This window comes from Rana temporaria, chromosome 1 (genome assembly GCF_905171775.1).
Source record: "Rana temporaria chromosome 1, aRanTem1.1, whole genome shotgun sequence".
NCBI lineage: Eukaryota > Metazoa > Chordata > Amphibia > Anura > Ranidae > Rana > Rana temporaria.
The window spans coordinates 90,817,794-90,844,198 of NC_053489.1; the positions used below are offsets into that span (position 1 = coordinate 90,817,794).

General features: G+C 46.0%; 1 protein-coding gene across 1 annotated transcript in view; it reads right to left on the bottom strand.

Annotated features, from left to right (window-relative positions):
- Positions 1-26,405, bottom strand: part of CWC27 (CWC27 spliceosome associated cyclophilin) — a 220,978-nt gene that overhangs the window by 184,267 nt on the left and 10,306 nt on the right. Inside the window, exons 6-9 of the mRNA XM_040340260.1 lie at positions 21,389-21,489; positions 11,431-11,500; positions 10,733-10,812; positions 8,033-8,072 (exon numbers count right to left, since the gene is read on the bottom strand). Of these exons, the coding sequence (XP_040196194.1) occupies positions 8,033-8,072; positions 10,733-10,812; positions 11,431-11,500; positions 21,389-21,489 (291 nt within the window). The remainder of the gene's footprint in view (positions 1-8,032; positions 8,073-10,732; positions 10,813-11,430; positions 11,501-21,388; positions 21,490-26,405) is intronic.

Here is a 26,405-nt window from a genome sequence, read left to right on the forward strand (position 1 = left end):
AGTTTAAATCCCCTAAATATATTTGGGGTGCATCAAAACAAAAGGTCTTTTGGTTCTTTAGAAAGCAGTCACAGCCCACGTAGAAAAGTTTGTCACCCGCCAGCATGGTGTAGTTGAGAACTGCTTTTTGCATAGAAGCAGCAGTCTCTCTTAAGTGGTCCACCACATCCCCTCTACCGAGTATGACCTATAGCTCTGTAATCAGAAACCCTCTTGATCCCTGCTAATTGCAAAGCCCTCACACTGACTAAGAGGGGGCATATCAAACCTATGAAGCGAGACCACTGCTTCCACATAGTGAACAAGTGTCCCATCCTGCAGTATGCCAGCAGCACACAGGCTTTTCTACTCAGGCTGTGGTTGTTTTCTAAAGGAAATTAATTGTAAAACTTTGAACAGCTTCTGTTGTGATGTGCCTGGAATGCATTTAAAGCCAGATTGAACTTTCAGGTTAAATTCGCTAAAGTCCTTCCCAAACTCTCTGCAAAGGATCATGAGAAAGCTATACAAAAAAAACGTAAAGCACTGGGTCACTTTAACCACTTAAAGGAGTTCTCTGACCTAAAACTTTTAACCCCCGCTGTGCCCGGGCTGTAAAAATATACAAAATAAACTTTCACTTACCTGCCTACGATCCCCCGTTGTTCCGATATCGCCGTCCCGTTCTCCGGTCCCGGTCCCTTCCGCTTCCTGTGTGTCGGTGACTCATAGTGCGCTCAGCCTATCAGCGGCCGCGACAGGACATTGCTGCGGCCGCTGATAGGCTGAGCGCACTATGAGTCACCGACACACAGGAAGCGGAAGGGGCCCGCGACCGGAGAACGGGACGGCGATATCGGAACAACGGGGGATCGTAGGCAGGTAAGTGAAAGTTTATTTTCTATTTTTTTACAGCCCGGGCACAGCGGGGGTTAAAAGTTTTAGGTCAGAGAACTCCTTTAAGGACCGTCTAGCGCATATACAGTATACGTCGGCAGAATGGCACGGCTGGGCACAATCACGTACCTGTACGTGATTGTAAAATGCCCAGCCGTGGGTCGCGGGACCCGCAGACCCGATCGCCGCCGGAGACCCGCGGTCGGTCCCCGGAGCTGAAGAACGGGGAGAGCTGTGTGTAAACACACCTTCCCCGTTCTTCACTGTGGCGCTGTCGTTGATCGTCTGTCCCCTGATATAGGGAAAGGCGATCAATGACGTCACACGTTCAGCCCCGCCCCCCTACAGTTAGAAACACATATGAGGTCACACTTCACCCCATCAGCGCCCCCTAGTGGTTAACTCCCAAACTGCAATTGTCATTTTCACAGTAAACAATGCATTTTTATAGCATTTTTTGCTGTGAAAATTACAATGGTCCCAAAAATGTGTCCGCCATAATGTCGCAGTCACAAAAAAAAAAAAAAAAAAAAAAAGCTGATCGCCGCTATTAGTAGTAAAAAAAAAAAATAATAATAAAAATGCAATAAAACTATCCCCTATTTTGTAAACGCTATAAATTTTGCGCAAACCAATCGATAAACGCTTATTGCGATTTTTTTTTTACCAAAAATAGGTAGAAGAATAAGTATCGGCCTAAACTGAGGAAAAAAAAAGGATTTTTGTACTCCCCGTAAAATCCATTTCTCTGAGTTCATAGACGGACACAGCCTTCATTGACCTTAGGGTTACGCTTCTTCCTACCAGGAGATTTAGGCAGAATTCTACAGCACTTAAGGTGTTAAAAACTTTCCTTCATGCCGCTCCTCCCAGGGGGCGTGGCTCCCCCAGGCATAACCCACACCCTGCTCTAGCAGCTTCAGTTCGTAACAAGCAGTACAAACCAAGGAGGGGTGTGTGCTGTGTCCGTCTATGAACTCAGAGAAATGGATTTTACGGTGAGTAGAAAAATCCTTTTTTCTGTTTCGTTCATAGACGGACACAGCCTTCAAATTCGAGGGGTGGGAAAAACAACACAGCAAAAACAGGTTACACCCCAAACAAAACCGGAGTTACTCAACGGAGGAACTCCAACCTTAAACTGCAGCCTGTAACACCCTGCGGCCGAAGGAGGCATCAGAAGATGCACTCACATCCACCTTATAAAACTTTGAAAAAGTGTGGACCGACGACCAAGTCGCAGCCTTACACACCTGTAACACAGAGGCTTGATGTCGGAAAGCCCAGGAGGCCCCGATCGCCCTGGTCGAATGCGCCGTGACCCGAAAGGGAGGCGCCCGCCCCTTCAGGGCGTAGGCCTGAAGCACAACCTGTCGGATCCACCTCGAAATGGTGGCCGACGAGACTGCCAGGCCCTTACCGGGATCGGACACAGACACGAACAGCGAGGCCGACTTCCAGAACGGAGCTGTCACCGACAAGTAAACTCGAAGGGCCCGAACCACATCCAGAGAATGTAAAATGGCCTCCTTCGGGTTCTTCGGCTGAGGACAGAAGGATGGAAGAACAATGTCCTCGTTAATGTGAAAGGCCGAAACGACCTTCGGAAGAAAAGAGGGCTGCGGGCGCAGCACCGCCTTATCCTGATGGATGACCAAGTAGGGGGCCTTGCAAGACAAGGCTGCCAGTTCAGACACCCGTCTGATAGAGGAAATAGCTACCAGAAAGACCACCTTCTGCGACAAAGTCAGCAAAGGGATCTCCCGAATGTCCTCAAAGGGGGCACGCTGAAGCGCGAACCAAAGAGTGCGCTGCCAAGGGACGCTGAAAATAAACAGCCAGAGCAGAAATCTGGCTCTTGATCGTGCTCAAGGCAAGAGCCTGGTCCACTCCCCGCTGTAGGAACAGCAGGATCCGGGACACCACGTAAGTACGGGGGTGCCACTTCATCTCCTCACACAGAGATGTATGCTTTCCATGTACGATGGTAAATTTTTTGAGAAGTGGACTTCCGTGCACGCAGCATGGTAGAGATCACCGGGCCCGACAGGCCCCGGTCCTTCAGCACCTGGCTCTCAACAGCCACGCCGTTAAAACCAGTGACCGTAAAGCAGGATGGAAGATCAGACCCTGAGACAGGAGATCTTCCCTCAGGGGCAAACGCCAGGGGGCGTCTGCCACCAGACGTACCAGGTCCGTGTACCAAGAGCGACGTGGCCAGTCTGGGGCGATCAGGATCGTTGGAATCCCTTCGGCATCCACCCTGCGCAGCAGGCAAGGGAGGAGCCTTAGAGGAGGGAAGGCGTAAATCAGGTGATAGTGACCCCAGGGAGCCACCAACGCGTCTGACGCGTCCGCCCACGGGTCTTTTGACCTGGCCACGAACCGTGGCACCTTCCGATTGAGACAGGACGCCAGAAGGTTCACGTCTGGAGTGCCCCATTTTTGGCACAGGACCCGAAACACCTCCGGGTGGAGAGACCACTCCCCTTGATCCATAGTCGTGCGACTTAGGAAGTCGGCTTGCCAATTCTGAACCCCCGGAATGTACACGGCCGACAGAGCCGGAATGGACCTTTCGGCCCACAGAAGTATGTGAATGACCTCCGTCGCTGCAGGCAAGCTCCTTGTGCCGCCCTGATGATTGACGTACGCCACTGCCGTGGCGTTGTCGGACTGGATCCTGACAGGACGGCCCTGCAGCTCCAGGGACCACCTGGCAAGGCACAGCTTGATTGCTCGGAGCTCCAGAATATTGATCGGCAGGCGGGACTCCTCCCAAGTCCAGCGCCCCTGGGCTGACCGGGTGCCCCAGACGCCCCCCCAGCCGAAGAGGCTGGCATCCGTCGTGACCACTGTCCAGCGGCACGGAAGAAAAGACTTCCCGGACCGAAGCACCGGAGACGTCAGCCACCACGCCAGGGACGACTCGGCCAGATGGCTCAACCGAATCTGGTGATCCAGAGAAGATGGGACCCTGTTCCAACGTGACATAATCTCTTTGTGTAGTACCCTGGTGTGGAATTGGGCATACGGAACCGCCTCGAAGGAGGCCACCATCAGACCCAGAACCCTCATGCAGAAGCGAAGAGATGACCACTTCTGGGTCGACAACAGTCTCACTGCAGATTGCAGGGTCAGCAGTTTTTCCGATGGGAGGAACACTTTTGCCTCCCCCGAATCCAAAACCAGCCCCAGGTGTTCCAGTCTCTGGGACGGAACCAACACTGGCTTTCTGAGATTCAGAATCCAGCCGAACTCTTGGAGAGTCCGACACGTGATGGACACGTCCTCCTCTAACTCTGAGCCTGAAGAAGCTCTCAGGAGAAGGTCGTCCAGGTATCCCACGATAGCGATCCCTCGCTGCCTTAGCAAGGCCAGGATCGGGGCGAGCACCTTGGTGAAAACCCGTGGCGCCGAAGCCAGACCGAACGGGAGGGCCACAAATTGATAGTGGTCCTCCCCGATCGCAAAGCGCAGATACCTTTGGTGTCTTGTGCAAATGGGAACATGCAGGTATGCGTCCATGATGTCCAAGGACGCCATGAAGTCCCCCTGGTGGAGGGCCGCTATGATCGATCGGACCGACTCCATCCTGAATCTTTGCACTATGACAAAGGAGTTGAGGGCCTTTAGGTCCAGGATAGGGCGAACCCCTCCCTTCTTGGGGACCACGAACAGATTGGAGTAGAACCCCTGAAACCGTTCCTGCGAGGGAACCTGCACAACCACCCCCCTGTCCAGAAGATCCTGGACAGCCCCGGACAGGGCCAGCCGACGATCCGGAGGAAGCTGGAGGGAAAAAATCTGTTTGGGGGACAAGAAAGCAACTCTATCTTGTACCCCGAGGCAACCACCTCGCAAACCTAACGGTTGGATAGAAGAGAATTCCACCGATCCGCAAAGCCGTACCCCCACCCGAGACTGGGGCGGGGGCAGACCTTCATGCGGAAGCAGGCTTGTGCGCAGGCTTGTTGGGTTTGTTGAACCAGGGGCGCTTACGCCCGGCATCAGGGGCTTTAGCACCTTGCGGACCTTTTCCCGCCGCGCTGGGCGCACGAAAAAAACGCTTAGGGGTAGTAAAAGTAGGACCTTGCTTGCGGCGAGGTTCTTTACCCTTCCCAGACTGTGGGAGCAACGTGCTCTTACCACCCGTGGCATCCTTAATGATGTCATCCAGGGACGCCCCAAAAAGCCGTTCGCCCTTAAAGGGCAAATCCACCAAGGCCTTTTTTGAGGACTGGTCAGCCGACCAGCATTTCAGCCACACAAGGCGGCGCAGAACCACTGCGTAGACGGAAGCCCTGGAAAGCAAAGGTATCGAATCCATGGCCGCCTCGCAGAGAAATTTTTGACCCTGAACCAACTGTTCAGCCAGGTCCCTAGAAGACTCGGAAGCACCTTGGACATCCAGCTCCTGCAGCAGGAGCTTCGCCCTTTCAGTCAGAGTCTGTGCCACCAGGGCTCCGGCCAGAGCCGGCCTCACCGCCGAACCCACTACCGAGAACAGGGAGCGGGCCACAGCCTCCACTCTCCTATCTGCGGGGTCCTTGAAAGCAGGAGCCCCCTCCACAGGCAACGTAGTAGCCTTGCTCAGTCTGGACACAGGAGGGTCCACTGACGGAGGAGAGACCCACTTTTTCAAGAAGTCCTCCTCAAGGGGGTAACGGGTAGCAAAGCTTTTAGGAACAGTAAAAACTTTTTGCGGTGTATCCCATTCCTTATACAACATATTGTCCAAATAAGGAACACAGGGGAATACTTTAGCGGTACGCGGTGGTTTGCGGAATCCAAAAGGGACTGACACCGCTGGTGTCTCCGCCACATCCTCTAATTTTAGAGTCTCACGCACCGCAGTAATAAGAGCTCCAACAAATTCCTTGTCAGCCGACTCTGCAGCAGAGTCATCCTCGCTGTCCCTGTGGGTTAAGCCCGCATCCTCTGACATGACAGAACCAGAAGCAGCAATAGCATTGTCAGATTCTGCTTCAGAGATGTCCCCAGAAGCAGGATCGGGGGGGGGTGGCGCTTTTTACCCCCCAACCGAGCACTGGCGGCTTCAAACCTGGTGAAAAAAAGGACTCCAGGACAGCCGACACCGCCTCAACAGATGTGGCAGGGGAAGGGGCGTTAAGGGTTAACTCCGGCATCGTGAGGAATGAGGGGCCTGATTCAGGCTCCATAGTGTAGCTGCCGTGTCACCCCCACTGCCAAGGGCAGAAAAAAAAGTCCCCCACAGGTCACCTCCCGGCCGCTAGAAAAACAGTATGGGGCCACTGGGACTCACCACCCCCCTGGTACGGCGCGGTCTGTGAAGGACAAGTGTGTGCTGAGAAGAAGCTGCAGCGCTGTGTCTGTCCCCTCAGAGGATTTGCGGTCTTTTTTCCTCGCCAAAACGGCGAACTAGAGCTGAAAACAGCGCTGGCCACAAGAAAATGGCCGCCGAACAATGCAATCGCGGCTCCGGCAAAATGGCCGCCGTGGCGCAGATTTAAAAAGACAGTGTACCCAAACTGTCAGCACACAAAATACAGCACACAGAAGAATGTCCACCACAGTCCCCTGCAGTAACACAAAACAGCCCCCGCCATACCACGGACCAGTGAAAATGAGCCCCAGAAAAAAAAAACCCCGTACAGCCATCACCCAAAGGGGGAAGGAGGGAGAGGAATAAGGGAGAGAGGAAAGCAGGGAAAACCCTCAGTCGACCTCCCAAGGGAAAATTCCAGCCAGACCACTTACCTGAGTAAGGGCCACTACTTACCCGTCCTGCGACCACCCGGCTGGAGGTATCCCAGACAGAACCAACGTCCGAACGGCATGGCTGTCGGCCAGACACACTGTGACAAAGCCATAAAAGACCGGTCATATGCGTGCCCTAGAACCGAAGTTCCCCGGCCTGTCGTGGACGTCCCAAAGCTGAGCTGAGGGCCGGCACACGCTCGAAGGCCGAACCTGGGGGGACTACAAGGGTCGAGGACCCAGCCTGTCACCCAGTCGGCTGTTGATAGAAGAATCGCAGGATACAAAAATGCAGGAACAAAATAATAAAAAGCGAGAAAAATCGCAAGAAAAATTGCAAGAAAACTCCAGAGTCCAGGACTCCAGAGAGAGCCTGACTCTCCTGTCGGTTAGGCAGAAAACAAACTGAAGCTGAAGCTGCTAGAGCAGGGTGTGGGTTATGCCTGGGGGAGCCACGCCCCCTGGGAGGAGCGGCATGAAGGAAAGTTTAACACCTTAAGTGCTGTAGAATTCTGCCTAAATCTCCTGGTAGGAAGAAGCATAACCCTAAGGTCAATGAAGGCTGTGTCCGTCTATGAACGAAAGAGAAAAATCTTTTTTTTATATATTTTTGGGGGATATTTATTATAGCAAAAATGAAAAAATATTGCATTTTTTTCAAAATTGTCGCTCTATTTTTGTTTATAGCGTAAAAAATCAAAACCGCAGAGGTGATCAAATACCACCAAAAGAAAGCTATTTGTGGGAAAAAAAAGGACGCCTATTTTGTTTGAGAGCCACATCGCACAATTGTCAGTTAAAGCGACGCAGTGCCGAATCGCAAAAAGGGGCCTGGTCCTTTACCTGCATTTTGGTCCGGGTCTTAAGTGGTTAAGCAATACGAGAACATAAAAAAGGAAAAGAAGTAGAATAATAGAAAAGCATCATAAAAGTAGATTGTATGATAATGAAGTCCAATAGATTGAGTAAGATGATCTAGAGCTAGGGTCTCCAAACAACCGCCCTCCAGTTATTTAGGAACTACTATTCCCATCATGCCTAGTCATGTCTGTGAATATCAGTGTTACAATGCCTCATGGGATGTATAGTTTGTAGCTTGAGGGCCGGCGTTTGGAGATCCCTGATCTAGAGGATGAAGGAAAGAAAATGGAAGGACAAATGACTGAGCCTTGCTGTATAACAGCCGAGGGAGGACAGAACAAGAATGTGGAGATATGGACTCCGTTTCCAGTAAAGCTACAGCGAAAAGATTGTAAAACTGAATATTAATATCATCATTTATACATTTACATAATATAGATAGCCCTATAGATTTGCTGGGTATTTAGATTTAGTCACTGGGTTGCAAAACCCGAGGGCACAGGAAAAATACTGCTTGAACATAACTAAATAAAAAAAAAAACTTTATTCTTACCTCATCACTTTCACTGTCAGACTTTTTCGAAGTTTTTGGGCTGTAAAACAAAAATTCTTTATAAACTCCTTTCAGTTTGAGACAGATACAAAATAACAGCGCCATCTATATGACCAAAAACGTAAAAAAGTTCTAAAAGTGTTACTAAACTCACAACAGTAAAATCAGTCTGTATATGTAGTAAAGCATACTTGTTATGCTCACTGTGGAACCTAAGGGGTCAATGTTCTGCATTGTGTTAACAGGCTGTTTGATCCGGTCTTCTCCAATCCTCCCCTTCCTCCAGAGGCCTCAAGTCATTGCCTGATTATAGTACAGATCATTGGGGGCAAGCTGCACATGCTCAGTTTGGTGTGTACTACTAGTGTTTGTTTTTTGCAGTCAGCCCCTTGATGATGTGGCACAAGCTTCGCCCTCCTCCAATGCTGTGCGTGTCTCAGCTAAAGCCCCCTAGGATGCGAGCTAAAGCCCCCTGGGATATGTGATGTGGAAAGAAAGTAAGCAGCTGCAAATAGATTTTGTAAGGTAAATATACCATAGCTAATACACTATGATTAAGGATCCGTGGATTAGCCAACGGGTTCTGGATATCCCTTTTTTTAATTTTGTCTATATAGGTCTTGTAATAGGATACAAAAAAAGTGGGTAACTAAAGCGCTAGCCAACAGTGAAAATGATAAGTGACCAGTGAAAAGATCAAAATGCTGCTCAAATCTAAATTGTGCTAACAACAAATAAAAGGTATAAAGTGGGAGTGATGAGCGCAAACTGAAAATCTAAAAGTGAATATAAAGACAGTCAGAAGACTGATAACGTCTATAGATGAACTAAAAAATGGCAAACTGTGACTCCCACTTTATACCTTGTAATAGGATGATTGATTCCATGCACCATGAAAAGGGTGGATGGAATGCAGTGGAAGGTTAGCTGTAAGTTTATTTTTTATCATTATAGCCAAGACATGCGACAAAAACAGTGTCAATAGAGCACACAAGAGTGCTTCGATGGGTACACGGGTACTTGACAAAATTCAGCACATCACTTTCCTATGGCAGGACTCTGACTTGTATTTCAAACACCGAAAACTCATCATTCGTAACAACTAAAAGTAGGTTTCTACTGTAGTCTCATACTAAAATTCTTAAAAGAAAGCACCTCTCAAAAAGGAAACTCTAATCCACTGGTGAATTGTTTTTATGTGCATCCTTGCATTTTATTCTAAACTCACCTGCCCAGTGAATCCGATATTGTCCGGTTGTGATTTGCAGATCAGATGCCAAATGCCAGGTCCCACGCCACCATTGTCTTCTCTAATTTTATTGAGTCAGTACTTTTTCAGGTTAAGGCAACTTGTCCCCAATGACACGTCACACACACACCCCTCTCCCCACCACACAAATTCAGGCACGCACACATGCGAAAAAAAAAAAAAGTAATATATTATACCCTTTGGCGGAGAGAGGAATGCAGTGGGGTAAAGTTTATAATTTGAGTTGCCCGTTTTAACAAAACCTTTTGTCTCCTTGATATCTTTAACCCGATGACCTGCAGAACCCATCTCACATCAAATGCTTCTTATGTTTACTGTATCATTATGCAAGAAAGAGGATGCTACTCACCTGGAAGAGGAAAATCCTCTCCAGTTCTGTCAGAATGGCTGATAAACAGTTTATAAATAGTGCCCCAATATTATACAAAAGACCCAAGAATCAGAAACAGGACTCAGATCTTTGAAAAAAATATGGGGTCCTTGGCTTCACTCAACCTTCACTGTTCCTTCCTCGACTACTAGGAATGTAAAGTCACTCCTTACCAGGAGTACCATGTACTGTACAAGCCATGCTCAACTTGTATTATTAATTCCTTCTGTGAGATGATTTATTAAAGTGGTTGTAAAGTCAGAAGGTTTCTTTTTAATACATTGTATGCATTAAGATAAAAAGCCTGTGTGCAGCAGCATCCCCAGCACCTCCTAACAATTACCTGAGCACCATCTCTATCCAGCGATGTCCACGAGTTCCTCGGTCACACAGGACTAACCTCCTGATTAGCCGACACACAGCAGCATCCTACTGGCTCCCGCTGCTGTCAGTCAAAGTCAGTTAGCCAATTCGAAGGGGGGGGGGGGGTCGAACCAGGGCTCCATGCCTGAATGGACACAGGGAGCAATGACTTGGCTTGGGTGCTCCCATAGCAAGCTGCTTGCTGTGGGGGCACTCAACACGAGGGAGAGGCCAGGAGCAGTGAAGAGGGACTGAGAAGAGGAGGATATGGGCTGCTCTGTGCAAGTATAACATTTTTTTTTTAGCCAAAAATAACAAACAAGACTTTACATTCACTTTGATGACTAAAGGCAACTCTGTTGTTTTACAAGACCTATATTATTATTATGTACTTTATGAACAATAAAATCATCTTAGAAAAAAAAAAAAAAAGTTTCTACTGAGAAGAAGATATTGGGGTTGATTTACTAAAGTCAAATATACTGTGCACTGCAAGTGCACTTGCTCCAGAGCTTTGTAAATCATGTAAAGCTTCAGAATACTCAAAGAAAGAAAGATAAAAAAAAAGAATTTTTGCTTGCACATGATTGGATGATTGAAATCAGCAGAGCCTGTCTCCTTTTAGAGCTTCCCCTCAGATCTAGAGCAACTCCACAGCATATATGCCTTTAGTAGATCAATCTCATTGTATTCTTACCTTTCAACTGCGGGAACAGAACTTAGTCGTGGGTCATCCTTTAGGAGATCATGACTACTTTTGCTTTTTCCCTTCATGGTCTGTAAAATAAATGTATATGCATGTCAATTTCTCTTGGACTTTATGATCTATTAAGTATCTGCATAGACTATAGAGTGCAGTTAAAAGAGTTCAGTTAGCTTCTGGCTTCTTAAATGTTTCATTCCCTTCTTAGAAGAGATTCCCCCTTTGGATATGGATATCCTTGCCCCACCACCCCCAAAACTTATTTGAATTCACCACGTCAATATTTGCATGTGAACTTGGTGACCCAAAGTTACTTGTTGCATTCACTATAGTTCCTATAATGTAATATTATTGAGAATTGTCTTGGCCACAAATGTGAAGTCAAAAAACAACTGCATAGGGAAATCAAGGACAGCAGAAAAATTGCTGGTTTGTGATACTTGCTTATAGTAACTGATACAGGGCAGGAGAGAGGGAGCAGAGATGCACTGATACAGGGCAGGAGAGGGAGAGCAGAGATGCACTGACACGGGGCAGGAGAGGGAGAAGGCTGCAAAAGAAGGATAAGATTGCCTAGCGTGTTCTAGAATCAGATTTCTTTAGTCTCTCTGCCTGCATTTTACTTCCCTGTGTGTGCGCAGGAATTATTGACTTCAGAAAAAGTAAGTATGTATTACTTATGGATGCATTACCTCACAGACTCTATTCACCACCTCCTCTTCCTCCTCAGCTTCTTCTCCAAAAGAGAGCAATTTAAAATTTCTGCAAAAAAAGACAAAGGAATGAACAAAACTGCTTTTAACACACTACAGTAGGATATACTCTGCAGATCTTAGATCTATGCAATTCTGCAAACCAGGGATTCTCAATGAACTCCCATGAACATCATTCTGTAGTCTAATTATGCATATCCTTGAAATCAAGTGCCTCCTTTTGTATCACAGTTCTATAGCTAATCAGATTAAATGCAAATACAAATTATGTGTCTGTGAAGGTTCTCATTTATTCAGGTCATGGTAACACACACACACACACACACACACACACACACACACACACACACATATATATATATATATATATATATATATATATATCCATGCCAACAGCGTGGATGGGTAAATGCCCCCTGCCCATTCTTAACTTCTTCAGTTACAAATATTAGGAAGATACCCCAGCCTTACCATGAAATGTATTGATTTTGACAGGCCAAGAACAGGATGGGAGATGTAAAAGTTTTGGAACCACCCTGTTCTACATAACACCATCCATGCTGTCAGGAAGTTTGCATAGGTGTTAATTCCATGGTGACTGGGTTAATGTATCTGTAATACCTCTGTGAATATAAAGCCTGGGATATCTTCCTGAGACCCATTGAAACTTATGAATTCACTTGAAAAAGCTACAAAACATCTTCAACATCAAAGAAGTCCATTAGCATGACTAATTACTAGTAGCCATAGCCTAGCCGTAGCCACTTATTGTCATGTGACCTCTGAAGTGAGAATGTGTTTGAAGGTAGCATTGGAGTGCAACTGATAATAAGCTAGACTTTCCTGGACATGCCTTTAAAAAACTTGGCACAGTTGCACTTTCTATAGTAATTTCTATTTAAGTGAGCTAGCATGTTGTGAAAACCCAAACGTTTCGTCTACTCGCTCAAATAGTACCTTTATGCAGACAACAAGAAACAACATCAGTTGTATGGGCCATTCTCCGTTAGGCAGTGTTAGCTACAGGTTACATAGCTCAAGGTCTGTATCTAGCCCCACTCTAAGATTAAAAAAAAAAGTGTTACCTATCCTGACAGGCCCCCCTCCACCTTTGTGAAGTCAGCAATACTCACCTAAATCCCTGATCTAGGTACCTCACTGTCATTGTGTAGGGGACCTCTATTCCAACAATGCCCAAGACCACTGGTTCCCTTCCATTCCCATGTGATAGTTTCAGCCATCTTCTCTTTCCTAAGTGGATCCCACCACCAGCCATCCAATAGTAGGTGTCCACGTCACTCAGGCAGTGACATTGACAAACAAAGAAGAACCTCAAGCAGGAGGTTACCAGGAGCAGAAAAGGACTGGTGTCAATGGTCATGGCTTAAAGCAAGTTAAGAAAGTCATTCAGAGAGGACCTTTTTATAAATACAGAGATCGGTTAGTAGGGGGTGGGAGAGGGTCATCTTTATCTAAGTGAGGGGCTTTAAAGAACTGTAACATTTTATTTTCTAGTAGGTTGATTTCTCTTAAATTGAATCTCAAGCTGGCCATATAAATGTAGAATCTTGCTCAAAATTTTGTTCGAAATTCTAAAAAATGGTTAGTCAGAGAATTAAATCTTGTCATGCAGACCTGCAACTTGGGTTGTAGAATTTTTCCAGAGCAAAAACCAAATTCAGTGTTAGAATTTTGTTTGTTCAATAAGTATTTTCCACCTTGCCCCTTCAAATGTTCATTCCTATAATCCAAAATGAACATTGATTTGACCCTAGTAAAGCGGAGTTCCGCCTGGGTAAAAAAACAATTAAAAGTCAGCAGCTACAAATACTGCAGCTGCTGACGTTTAATATATGGACACTTACCTGTCCAGGGAGCCTGTAATGTCAGCACCTGAAGCCGATCTGTCCCTTGGCTCCGGGTGCAGGTGCTGGCATCCTTACTAAGGGAAAAAGGAAGTGAAGCCTTAGGGCTTCACAACCCGTTTCCTACTGCGCTTTCTGAATAGTCCCTGCCATCTTCTGCGACCTGCATGTCTTTCAAAACGCAGCAAGGGCGGGGGGACACCGGACATTGCAGCGATCTTTCCCCAGAAGTGGGAGCAGTTACCTGGATTTGACAGGTATCTGCTCCCCCCTCCGAAAGGTACCAAATGTGGCACCGGAGGGAGGGAGGAATCCAATCTGTGGAAGTTCCATTTCTGGGTGGAAGTCTGCTTTAAAGGATAAGTTCACCTTTAGAAGAACGTTACACCCATATTTAGGGTGTAACATGTTCCTATACACCTGCCTCCTGCCACCAACACTCCCCGCTCTGTGAGAAAGGGAGGGGGGATCTTCTACCTGCACTTGCCGTCACAATTTGAAAAAAAAAAAAATGGCTGTGCAGGGCTCCACACACACAGCCGCATTATTCAATCACAGTTTCCACGTACCATCATCTGCTGCGGCAGACTCAATGAACTGTGAGGGAGCTGGTGTGAACTGCCAGTACGTGAGGACACGGCCAGAAAGCTGAGAGAGTCTGCAGGAGCCTGGCATTGCACCTGCGATCTGCTGATCGTGGGTGCAATGCTTTACAGTCTGATGTGTAAGAAAATAAATGCACATTTTTTTTACTTGCAAAAGGATGCATTTAATATTTTTGAGTTAAAGGTGAACTTATCCTTTAAAAATTTGAAAACTGAATGTTTTGAAAAAACATTCTTTGAATGTCTGTATTAAGCACATCTAGTTTATAACCAACATAAAACTGCCAAAGTAGATTGGATTGGACATGCAACTACTCTACAATAGCTTAAAACCCCATGCAGAAAGGTAACTTACAATGAAACTGCAGAAACTAACGAGTTTTCTAAAGTACTCACAAAATAGTCCTTTCTTGCGGACTGCATGAAATTGCTCCTGTAAAACAAATTACAACTTCCCCAGCTGACATACAGCCAGCCTCTAAAAACAATTACAAATCTATTATAATAATCATGAAGTGCCTGCTGTAAACACCGCATTTTTTTTTTCGTTTGTGTTCCTTTAATTATATGCTGTTTATTTCTTAAGTAATTAAATTCTGTTCCAGAGAGAGAAAAATTCCATACTTTTAATGGGAGATGGTGTCTTGCTGTGACTGCACTGAATGACGCTACACAAACCTAGAGTCGCTCATAAAACAAAAATCCAATTGCTAGCTGCCCGTGGGGGGAAAATGTAGAATATTATGTTTAAAAAGGAAGGGAAAGCTGATTATGTTCTGCTACTTGGCCAGACATAAATGTGCCGCATACAAGGATCTTCAAAAAGAGCAGAGACTTCTGGGTAATAACCAATTATATGGTTATTCTTACATCGACTCGTGACCCTGTGTGCTCCCAGAACATGACAATTTTCTTACCACAAAAAAATCTCTCCAATTTAGGACAGCACAAGAAGATCCGGTACACAAGGACATGAATAGCATATGCATTGTGTATTCCCAACAGCTGCTGCCCTCTCCTGATGCCCAGCATTGAGTGTCCTGAGCAAGATTTCTACAGGTCTTGTGGTGGAAGTAAACGGTATAGTTTGCTAGACCACAAGACAGCTAACTGATCACTACAGCAGAATAAAAGTTCCGTTTTTAAAGTGACACTAAAAGGTTCACTTTAAAAAATCAAAAAACAAAACAAACATATCATACTTCCCTTCACTGTGCAGTTCGTTTTGCACAGACTGGCCCCGATCGTCCTCTACTGGGGTCCCATGGCGGCTTCTCCCCGCAAGAGCTAACACCCTCTGGGAAGCTCTCTCCCGAGGGGGGTTACCTTGAGGTCGTGCTCCCGGGTCATACAATCGGCGTCCATAGCCACGGATAGTATGACTCAGCCCCACCTCCCGGTTGCCGCGTCATTGGATTTGATTGACAGCAACGGGAGCCAATGGCTGCGCTGCTATCAATCTATCCAATGAAGAGCCGATCAGGCATGGGGGTCGGGGGGGGCAGAAACTGCAAGGTGTTTTTTCACCTTAATGCAAACGATGCATTAAGGTGAAAAAACACAAAGCTTCACAACCCCTTTAAAGCCAAACTTAAAAAAAAAAAAACAGCTAAATACAAAGAATAGATATGAACTGCCAAAGGATTTATTTTTATTTTTATCTAGCCATTCCTTAAATTTACACAGCTCTGTCACACAGCACAGCCCTGTCTAGCAGGGCAGGAGACTTTATTTTTTTTTCTATCTATGGTTAAAGTGGAATTAAAGTCCAGTTTTTAAAATCTGTGAGCAGGTGGGGTCTTTATTGCAGAAGAACATATGATTTTTAATAACAGCTTACCTGTAAAATCCTTTTCTTGGAGTACACCACGGGACACAGAGCCTCTATTCATTACCCTAGTGGGTTGTCACCAGAGGTGATTAGACACGGGCACAACCAATGAAGACAAGTTCCCCTCCATATAACCCCTCTCCTAAGGGAAGTACCTCAGTTTTGTAGCAAAGCAGTAAGGTTCCCATAAGAAGGGGGGACCTCTGTGTCCCATGGTGTACTCCAAGAAAAGGATTTTACAGGTAAGCCGTTATTAAAAATCCTATTTTCTTTACCGTTCACCACGGGACACAGAGCCTCTATTCATTACATAGTGGGACATCCCAGAGCAATGCTCAATGAAGGGTGGGAGACACAGATCCAAGCAGGCCGTTAATGGACAAGAAGCCCTAGATCGCTGCCTGCAGCACACTATCCCCGAAGGCAGAATCCGCATGTCCTCTTACATCTATTTGATAGAGTTTGGTAAATGTATGGACTGAAGATTTACAGATCGAAGCCTGGTGATGCGCTGCCCATGAATCGCTCATAGCTCTGGTCGAGTGCGCCTTAACAGAAGAAGGAGGAATCTTGTTCCTTAAATCATAAGCTTGAATAATTACTTGTCGAATCCACTGAGAAATGGTGGATTTTGATGCCTTCTTGGGACCATCTGGCAAAATAAACGAAACATCTGTTTTACGTATCTGAGCGGTTGCCTTCAGATACCCTTTTACTGCTCTCACTACATCTAGAGTGCAATAATCTTTCCTCCGCTGTCCGCGGATCAGGAAAAAAGGATGGCAAAACAATATCTTGATTCAAATGAAACAGCGACACCACCTTTGGTAAAAAGGTAGGATGGGGTTGTAGAACAATCTTGTCTTTATGACAAATTAAATAAGGCTCTTTACAAGAAAGAGCTGCCAATTCTGATACTCTTCTAGCATAAGAGATAGCAAAAAAAAGGCCAATTTCCTGCTCAAAATAATCAAAGGAATATGGCGAATAGGTTCAAAAGGTTGCCTTTGCAACACTGATAATACCAAGTTCAAATCCCATGGGCACAAGGGAGACTTGACTGGCGGATTGATCCACAGTACCCCCTGAATGAAAGCCCGAACTAGGGAATGAGATGCCAGCGGTCTTTAAAAAAAGACCAATAAAGACGATATTTGACCCTTCATGGTATTAAGGGCTAATTTCATATCCACTCCTAACTGGCAAAAAGCGAGAATCCTTATTTCATACTTCTGAGGATTCACACCAGGAAACATATGCCTTCCAGACTCTATAGTAGATAAGCCTGGAGGCTGGCTTTCTAGCATTAATGAGTGTAGAAAGCATTGGACCCGAGATCCCTCGTTTCTTCAGAATGTGGGTCTCAGTAGCCAGACCGTCAAATTTAGCTTTTGTAAGGAAGGATGGAACACGGGACCCTGTGACAGCAGGTCGTGACAAAGTGGAAGCTTCCAAGGTCTTCCTACCACCATCTTTACGATTTTAGCATACCAGGGCATTCTGGGCCAATTTGGGGCCACTAGGATTATTGGGATTCCCTCCTCCTTGATTCTGCAAAGAAGCCTTTGTAAGAGAGCGATCGGAGGAAATGCATAGACCAGTGAGAACTGATTCCAGGGAATTATTAGAGCATCTGATCCGTAGGTTAGGGGATTTCTCGTCCTGCATACAAAGTTGTCCAACTTCCTGTAGAACCTGGAAGCTAGCAGATCTACATACGGGGTCCCCCATCTCTGGCATATTGCCTGAAAGAGATCGGGGTGGAGAGACCACTCCCCTGGTGACAGCTGCTGGCAACTCAGATAGTCCGCTTTCCAGTTTTCTACCCCTGGAATGAAGATTGCAGAGACACAAGGAACATGTTCTTCTGCCCATGCCAAAATCCGATTCACCTTTTTCTGAGCGCCCTGACTGCGGGTGCCACCCTGGCGATTGATGTAAGCTACTGCAGTAGAACTGTTGGATTGAATCCAAATCGGGTGGCCCTGTAACCAGTGTGTCCAGGTTCTGAGTGCTAGATATACTGCCAAATCTCCAGTATGTTGATGGGCAGGTTCTCTTTGGTCTTGGCCCAGGTTCTCTGGGCTGAAGCTTCTTCTAACACTGCCCATTAGGCTGGCATCCGTCGACACCACCTTCCAGGTGACTGGGAGAAAGGATTTTCCTTTCCACAAGTTCTTGGTTTTTAACCACCAACTGAAGCTTTGGCCCACTTGGGTAAATTCAGAGCTTGGATCTTCCTGTTCCAGGCCGCTAAAATACTGCCTTGAAGTAGTCTCGAATTAAACTAAATGAAACTGAATGTAAGGGACAGCCTCAAAGGAGGCCACCATCTTCCCTAATAGCCTCATGCAGAGGCGAATAGACTGCCTTGTTTTTGCCTTGACCTTGTGGATCAGGTCCTTTAGAGACTTGATCTTTGGTTCTGGCAGGTATACCCTGCGTTGGGCTGTGTCTATGATCATACCCAAATACTCTACCCTTCTTTGGGCTTGTAGAGAGGATTTTTGTAGGTTTACAATCAATCCTAAATGCTCCAGGTATTTTATTGTAGTGAGCACAGCGTGATCTAATCCTGCCACGGACTGATCTATCACAAGTAGATTGTCTAGATAGGTTGTTACCGCTATGCCCTGTGCCCTCAGATTTGCCAACAGAGGGGCTAGTACCTTTGTAAATACCCGGGGCACGGTAGCCACAAACTGGAAATATATATTCCCTCAATATGCACATCTGCAGGCTGTAACTGATGCTGTTGAGAGGTAAAAAAAAAAACAAAAAAAAAAAAAACACTGCAACATGTACAGGGGTGTCATCTCATTTGTGGGAATCACTGCCTATTGAAATGCACTACAGCCTGTGTCATCATGCTGTTATGGGAGGCGGATCATCCATCAAAGTGTGACATCCCACCCACTGTGTTCTTTTTTTAGTTACTGGGCTATGGAGGAATAGGGAAGGACTGGGCTGTCATTTAGGATCTGTATACACACCCCAATGTGTGATGTCAATACCATGTGACCTGACCAGCCCAACTGAAACAGGAAATGTTCTCTCCAGCAATAGAGATCAAACTGAGCATGAGCAATATGTCTCAATATGTCTTATCTAGACTTGTTCAGAGTGATCCTGCATACAGGATCAAACAGCCTTTTTACACATAATCAGAGGATAATCAAAGTGTTTGTTAACCAACCCCCCCCCCCCCCAAAAAAAAAGTGTCCTTCTCCATTAAAGGGTTTTATACAGCACAGTGCTTGTGCTGTGCCATTTGCCCCCCTGTAACACCTGAAATACCCGATTAATCCTGCCAGTTTCAGCCCTCCATCATCCGCAGCCCTGCTGTCTCTCCTCTGTCCTCCTCTCCCCTCCCCTCCATCCCTGTCGGCTCCCGTGTCAGGGCCCCCCTCCTGCTGCTGCTGTAATAACTTACTTTAAATAATCTGTTATTTCTTCTAAGGGTGTGTGTGTTGTATATAAAAAAGCTATATATACACCTTATTTGTGAGAGCTGATCAGCAGTCACGTGACGGCTCTCTCCTCCTCCCCTCCAGACTGATGTCAGCAGGGGAATTTCGTCCCCTCCCGCTGCATCTGTCAGACAGGGAGAGGAGAAAGGCGGCGCATCATGTCACCGCTGATCAGCGCTCACAAATAAGGTATATAAAGCTTCTTTTTTTTTTTTATACACAACAAACACAGGGGGGGACATATCCTTAGAAGACCGAGCAGATTATATAAAGTAACACATATGGGTTAACAAACCCTTTAAGTTCCACAGTGAGTATAACAAGCATTAACAGACAGGTTTTACGGTTGTGGGTTTAGTAACACTAAGTTAAGAGAAAGATCTCAAATGGGGAAACCGTGAACTAAAAGCCAAGGCTCTAACCCCTACCCCATTCAATACAAAGCTAAAAATAAAGTTTTGGCTGTAGTTGGGATTTAACATTTTTACATGCTTAGCTTTAACATGCTTCCACATGTACCTAAATTAGAAGCACTTTACCCTATAAAAACAAGTGTACCATTCCACAAAAAGGTTAATCGATGTTCTAAAAGTTCAGGGAGGTCATATGTGAGTGCAGTGCACAGCATCCGATACCAACTTGGGAAAATATCTGCATGAAGTTTGTGCATTCTCTCCCAGTTTACACAAGTTTCCTTCTACAAACCTAAAACATGATTGGAGGTAAACTGGCATTTGACTAAAGCCAGTTGCACCCATAAATGCAATCTGGATTGCAAGTGCGATGGATCTTTTCCAAGTATTTAAGCTAAACTCCAGGCAACCAGGCAAATACACAAATTAAATTATGTACAATGACACTATTTACTTATCAAAGATTCAAACGGCAACTGTCCCAACCTATAGCTTGACTTAATGGCAAGGAGCTGTTGGAAGGGCAACGCATGTCAAACTACAAAGAAAAATTCCCAGCTCAACTTACCAGTCAGCCAGCAACAAACCAAATTGTCCTGTCTAACAGTTTGCGTTAAAAACAGAGGTTTCATTTGCAAATATGTGGGTAAGCTACAGAGTCCACGACAAGGCACCCCAGTGTTATGCGTAGTCCTAACGCTATAAATGTTGAGATCCTCTATAGTAGGAAAATGCTACACAGCACAGCCATGTCTGGTGGGATTATAGCTTCCATCTCCCCCTCCAGTTAGTGGACATGGAATGAAGAAGCACAGACTAATCAGCTCATTTTTTTTGGCACTCTGCACTGTCCTATTGGCAAATTCTTTGTTAGCACATGAGCACTGCACCGAATGGTTTATTTTTCCATTCCCAGTCTCACTGCATACCAAAAACTTTTAAAGATACAATAACATTTAACTCTGGGCAATTTATTTTACCCCATGCAGTGGGGCTGTGCCTGCACTACATGGGTTAACTGCTTGTTTTTGGTCCCAGAGATATACTTACCTAATCCTCCCAGTACAAGACTGGTCACTTCGGCATCTGCTCTGGAAATAAAGACGTCAGGAACAGTCCACTACTGACCCTTGGGGAGCGCTGTTTGCCACTGGAGCGAAAGATCGGATGAGCTTTCTGGTCACCCCTTGTCAAAAAGGAGAGGTCCAGCCAAGGCTTATTTGCTGGACTTCTCCTATGGATCACAGGAGTGCAATTCGTTTTGCACTCCTGTGACCAGTTTTCATCCGCTCTCTGCGGACGTCACAGAAATCAGTCCAGGCACCGCGACTTCACGGCAATAAAGTTGGACTGACACCAGTTTCAGCCTTTCAGCGACCCGCCCCTCTACAGCTCAGCAACCCAATGAGCAAAGAGGGAGCAGAGAGCTGTGACTGACAGTCTACAGCTCTCTGCTCACTGAGCTGGAAAACCGAGCAATCAGCGAGGTTCAATCACACGGTTTTCAGTGCAGAGGCGCCGGGGGACTGATGCCACATCCACGAGGCAAGTAAAAATCCAAAATAGAAAAGAACCCCATACTTCTCTTTTAACCCATATGTCGCTTGCACAGCCCCACTGCATGGGAAAACAGGAGTTGGACTTTAATGAATTTAGAGCTGCATTAGTTCTTTTATATCTGCCTGGAGTGGTTTTCATTATTTTTATTGACTGGCATATACAAAAGCTTAGGGGTGGTGGGCGTGGCACTTACTTGGTGCCTTTCACCTTTGTCTGCTTGGACTCTTCCTTCAGTTTTTCTTTTTTCAGCTTTGTTACTCGTGGTACAATGTCATCAAATGGATTAAATAAGACCTAAAAAACAAAAACAAAAGCAGGACAGGATATTTCATATTTTAGTTAGTTCTAAAAAGTGTTAAAGGAGAACTCTAGCCAAAAAAAGAAATAGCTGTAAAAGCACATGACACCCATTTATATCAACCTGCTATTTATTTTTATTAGATTTTGAATTCTAATAATAGGATTTTTATAACCGCTTACCTGTAAAAATCCCTTTCTTGGAGTACACCACGGGACGCAGAGACATTAATCATTACCTAATGGGTTGTATGGTCACCAGAGGTGATTGGACACTGGCACAACCAATCAGAGACAGTTTCCCTACATATAGCCCCATCCATCAGGGGAGTACCTCAGGTTTTGTAGCAAAGCAATAAGGTTCCCTTTAAGAATGGGGGGGGGACCTCTGTGTCCCGTGGTGTACTCCAAGAAAAGGATTTTACAGGTAAGCTGTATAATCGTGCACCACGGGACACAGAGCCATTAATCATTACCTAAGGGGACGTCCAAAAGCAATGCCCTATATGAAGGGGGGGGGTGGAAGGACACAAACAGACCGCCCTGGATAGGAAGCTCTATACTGTAGCCTGCAGCACACTGCGCCCAAAGGCGGCATCCTCTTGTCCCTTTACATCTATTTGATAACATTTGGAAAATGTGTGGACCGAAGACCAAGTTGCAGCCTTACAGATCTGAGTCACCGAAGCCTGGTGATGCACTGCCCATGAAGCACTTACAGCCCTGGTAGAGTGCGCCCTAACAGAAAAAGGAGGAGTTCTGTTCCTTAAACCATAGGCTTGAATAATTGTTTGTCAAATCCAACTAGAGATCATGGATTTCGATGCCGCTTGTCCCTTCTTGGGACAGTCTGGCAAAATAAACAAAATATCTGTCTTGCCTATCTAAGCGGTTGCCTGCAGATAAACCTTTACAGCTCTCACAAGATCTAGAGAGTGTAATAATCTTTCCTCCGCCGTCTGCGGATCTGGAAAAAAAAAGGCGGCAAAATAATGTCCTGTTTTAAATGAAAAGCTGATACCACCTTAGGTAAAAAGGCAGGATGGGGTCGTAATACTACCTTGGTCTTTATGACAAATTAAATAAGGCTTTTTACAAGAAAGCGCTGCTAATTCAGATACTCTTTTATCCGAAGAGATAGCAATCAAGAATGCCAATTTCCTGCTTAAAAAAATCAGCGGAATTTGGCGAATCGGTTCAAAAGGTTGCTTCTGCAACACTGACAGTACTAAATTCATACCCCATGGGCATAAGGGGGACTTGATTGGTGGATTGGTCCGCAACGCCCCCTGAACAAAAGCCCGAACTAGGGAATGGGATGCCAGTGGTCTTTGAAAGAAGACTGATGGAGCTGATATTTGACCCTTAATGGTACTAAGGGCTAACTTCATATCCACTCCTAGATGGCAAAAGGCAAGAGTCCTAGATATGTCATATCTCTGAGGATTCCATTTGTTATTTTCACACCATGAAACATATAGTCTTCCAGACTCTATAGTAAATAGCTCTGGAAGCTGCCTTTCTGGCATTGATAAGCGTAGAAAACACCGGACCTGAGATCCCTCTCTTCCTCAGAATGTGGGTCTCAGCAGCCAAACCGTCAAATTTAGCTCTTGTAAGGAAGGATGGAACAATGGACCTTGCGATAACAGATCGTGACGAAGCGGAAGCTTCCACGGTGTTCCTCTTGTCATCTTAATGATCTTGGCGTACCAAGGTCTTCTGAGCCACTAAGATTACAGGGATTCCTTCCCTCCTGATCCTGCAAATCAGCCTCTGTAGTAGGGAGATTGGAGGAAAGGCATATATCAGTGAAAACTGATTCCACGGCACTACTAGCACATCCGATCCGTAGGCCAGAGGATCCTTTGTCCTGGACACAAAGTTGTCCAACTTTCAGTTAACAGGTCTACATCCGGGGTCCCCCATCTCTGGCAGATGGCCTAAAAGATCTCGGGGTGGAGAGACCACTCTACTGGTAAAAGCTGCTGGCGACTTAAATAGTCTGCCTGCCAGTTCTCTACCCCTGGAATGAAAATTGTGGAAAGACAAGGAACATGCTCTTCTGCCCATCTTAGAATGCGATTCACCTCCCTCTGAGCACCCCGACTGCAGGTGCCTCCTTGGTGATTGATGTAAGCTACTGCTGTAGCATTGTTGGACTGAATCCGAACTGGGTGACCGTTTAACCTGCTTGGCCAGCTTTTGAGGGCCAAGTAGACTGCCCTTAACTCGAGTATGTTGATGGGCAGACCTCTGTCGGCTTTGGCCCAAGTTCCCAGGGCTGAAGCTTCTTCCAACACAACTCCCCAGCCCATTAGGCTGGCATCTGTCGCTACCACCTTCCAGGTGATTGGGAGAAAAGATCTTCCCTTCCATAAGTTTTTGGTCTGTAACCACCAACTGAGGCTTTGGCGTACTTGTGAGGACAGGCACATGGGTAAATCCAGAGCTTCGATCTTCCTGTTCCAGGTAGCTAAACTCTTGCCTTGAAGTGGTCTTGAAAGATATTGAGCGTAAGAGACAGCCTTGAAGGAGGCTACCATCATCCCCAATAGCCTCATGCAAAGACAAATGGATGGTTTCTCCTTTGCCTTGACCTTGTGGATCAGGTCCCTTAGAGACTTGATCTTTGCCTCTGGTAGAAACACTGGCCCTTTCTAAGGGAAGACATCTTACTAAGCAACAAGCTGAGGTACCAAAATGCATATACTCCTGTGCCAAGTTAGCAATCTATATAAGTACGCAACTTTTAACACACAGTTTCATACAAGAGTAAGTGTCTCTCCTTGGTAATGCACCAACCACATAGATCTTACGTGTCCCAAGGCAAAAAGCTGCTGCTGTGTCCCACTGGGAGAGCTGCTGGCTCTCTGGCTGCTTTTTTGGCCTTCTCTGGGCACCATCTTTAAAACTTCAGCGTATGCGCGCGCTCCCGCTACTTCCGTCTATTCCCAATAAAGCGTGCCCCCTTGCGCGCGCGACCTAATCCTTGGGGACAGCTGTCGAAGTATGGATGCCTTCTCCCTGCCTGTACTTTGCCTTTTGTCAGGCTTATGGGAGAAGGGGAGCGACGCCAAGCAGAGCTCTGCAGCAGAAAGCATGCCTCTGGTCTGACACTTCCTGGAGTGAGGCGAGTGAACTCAGCTCCATCTAGTGGCCAAAAAGGAGAACACACCCTCAAATTTGCTTTGAAAAAAAAAGTCCTTATTTAATACTTAGGCTCTTTTTTCCCCATTTACCTTATCCCCGCCGCAGGTTTAACTGCTGAATTTTCAGACAGCACCAATCTTCACCCATCTCGGCGGGTTTGCGTGCCAACCTTCATGGGTATGGGTTTCCTATTTAAAGGACCTCTTCCCTGGGCCTTGTAGAAGACTCTGACCAGGCCTTTTAGCTGCTATAGCGAAAGGACTGGACCTCAGAGCCCAGTCCTCCAAAGAGAGACATTACAGGTGACGCCTCATACGTGAGGCCTGGATCTCATCCAATTTCGGCATATAATTTAGCGTCTTGGATGAACCCGAAGGTCTAGCTCCTTTTTGGCCCCAAAGAGGCTTAGTTGGGCTTCCCTTAGCACTTTATCCACGCGTCCTACACCTTAGACACTGGCAAAAAAACTGAGGTACTCCCCTGATGGGAGGGGCTATATGGAGGGGAACTGTCTCTGATTGGTTGTGCCAGTGTCCAATCACCTCTGGTGACCATACAACCCATTAGGTAATGATTAATGGCTGTGTGTCCCGTGGTGTACGATAAATAAAATAGGATTTTTTATAACAGCTTACCTGTAAAATCCTTTTCTTGGAGTACACCACGGGACACAGAGGTCCCCCCCTTCTTAAAGGGAATCTTATTGCTTTGCTACAAAACCGAGGTCAAACCCCATTGTGTGAAACAGATGACATTAGGACTACCAGGAAACTGTATGAGTTGTTATTGGAGTCAAATTCAATTTCATACATAGTTACAAGAAAATGCAAAGGAGCAGGATGAAAAAAAAAATTAAAGGAACACTTTGAAAACACATCAGATCTCAATGGGGAAAAACATCATGTTGGATATCCATTATCTAGACTGATATGGACTGGGTAATGTGTTAGGAACGAAAGGATGCTACATCGTTTGATGGAAATTCAAATTATCAATTCAAAAATCAAAGTGAAAAAATTATGCAGCAGGAAAGTCCATTTTGCTGAAATTTCATTGCAGCAACTCAAAATGATACTCAGTAGTTTATATTGTCCCCACATTCTTGTATGCACGCCAACTTGGCGCTGCCGGATGGACTGGCACATCATTTCCCAGGGGTGGTCTTTTGGATTTAGATCAGGTGAGCGTAGGGGCAATTCAATGGTATCCATTCCTTCATCCTCCAGGAACTGGCTGCATGCTCTCACCACGAGAAACCCAGGATCCACTGCACCAGCGTAGGGTTTGACAATGGGTCCAAGGATTTCATCCCAATACCTAATGGCAGTCAGGATGCCATTGTCTAGCCTGAAGAGGTCTGTGCGTCCCTCCATAAATATGCCTCCCCAGACCATCACGGACCCACCACCAAACCGGTCATTCTGAATGATGTTACAGGAAGCAATGTTCTCCATGGCTTCTCCAGACCCTTTCAAGTCCGTCACATCTGCTCAGGGTGAACCTGCTCTTATCTGTGAAAAGCACAGGATAACGGTGGCAGACCTGTCAGTTCTGGTGTTCAATGGCAAATGCTAATCGATCTCCAGGGTGACGGACAAAATTTGAAGGACTATTGAACAAAATAAGTTGACTTAACGATGGCAAGAATGCTCTTATAAATGTTTTTTCTACAAATGTTTGAACCAAAATCTAGGTGTGTATGGTCAACTTTACTACAGTATCTCTACCTTAGACAAGCCTGTGTCTGTCCGATTGGCCAA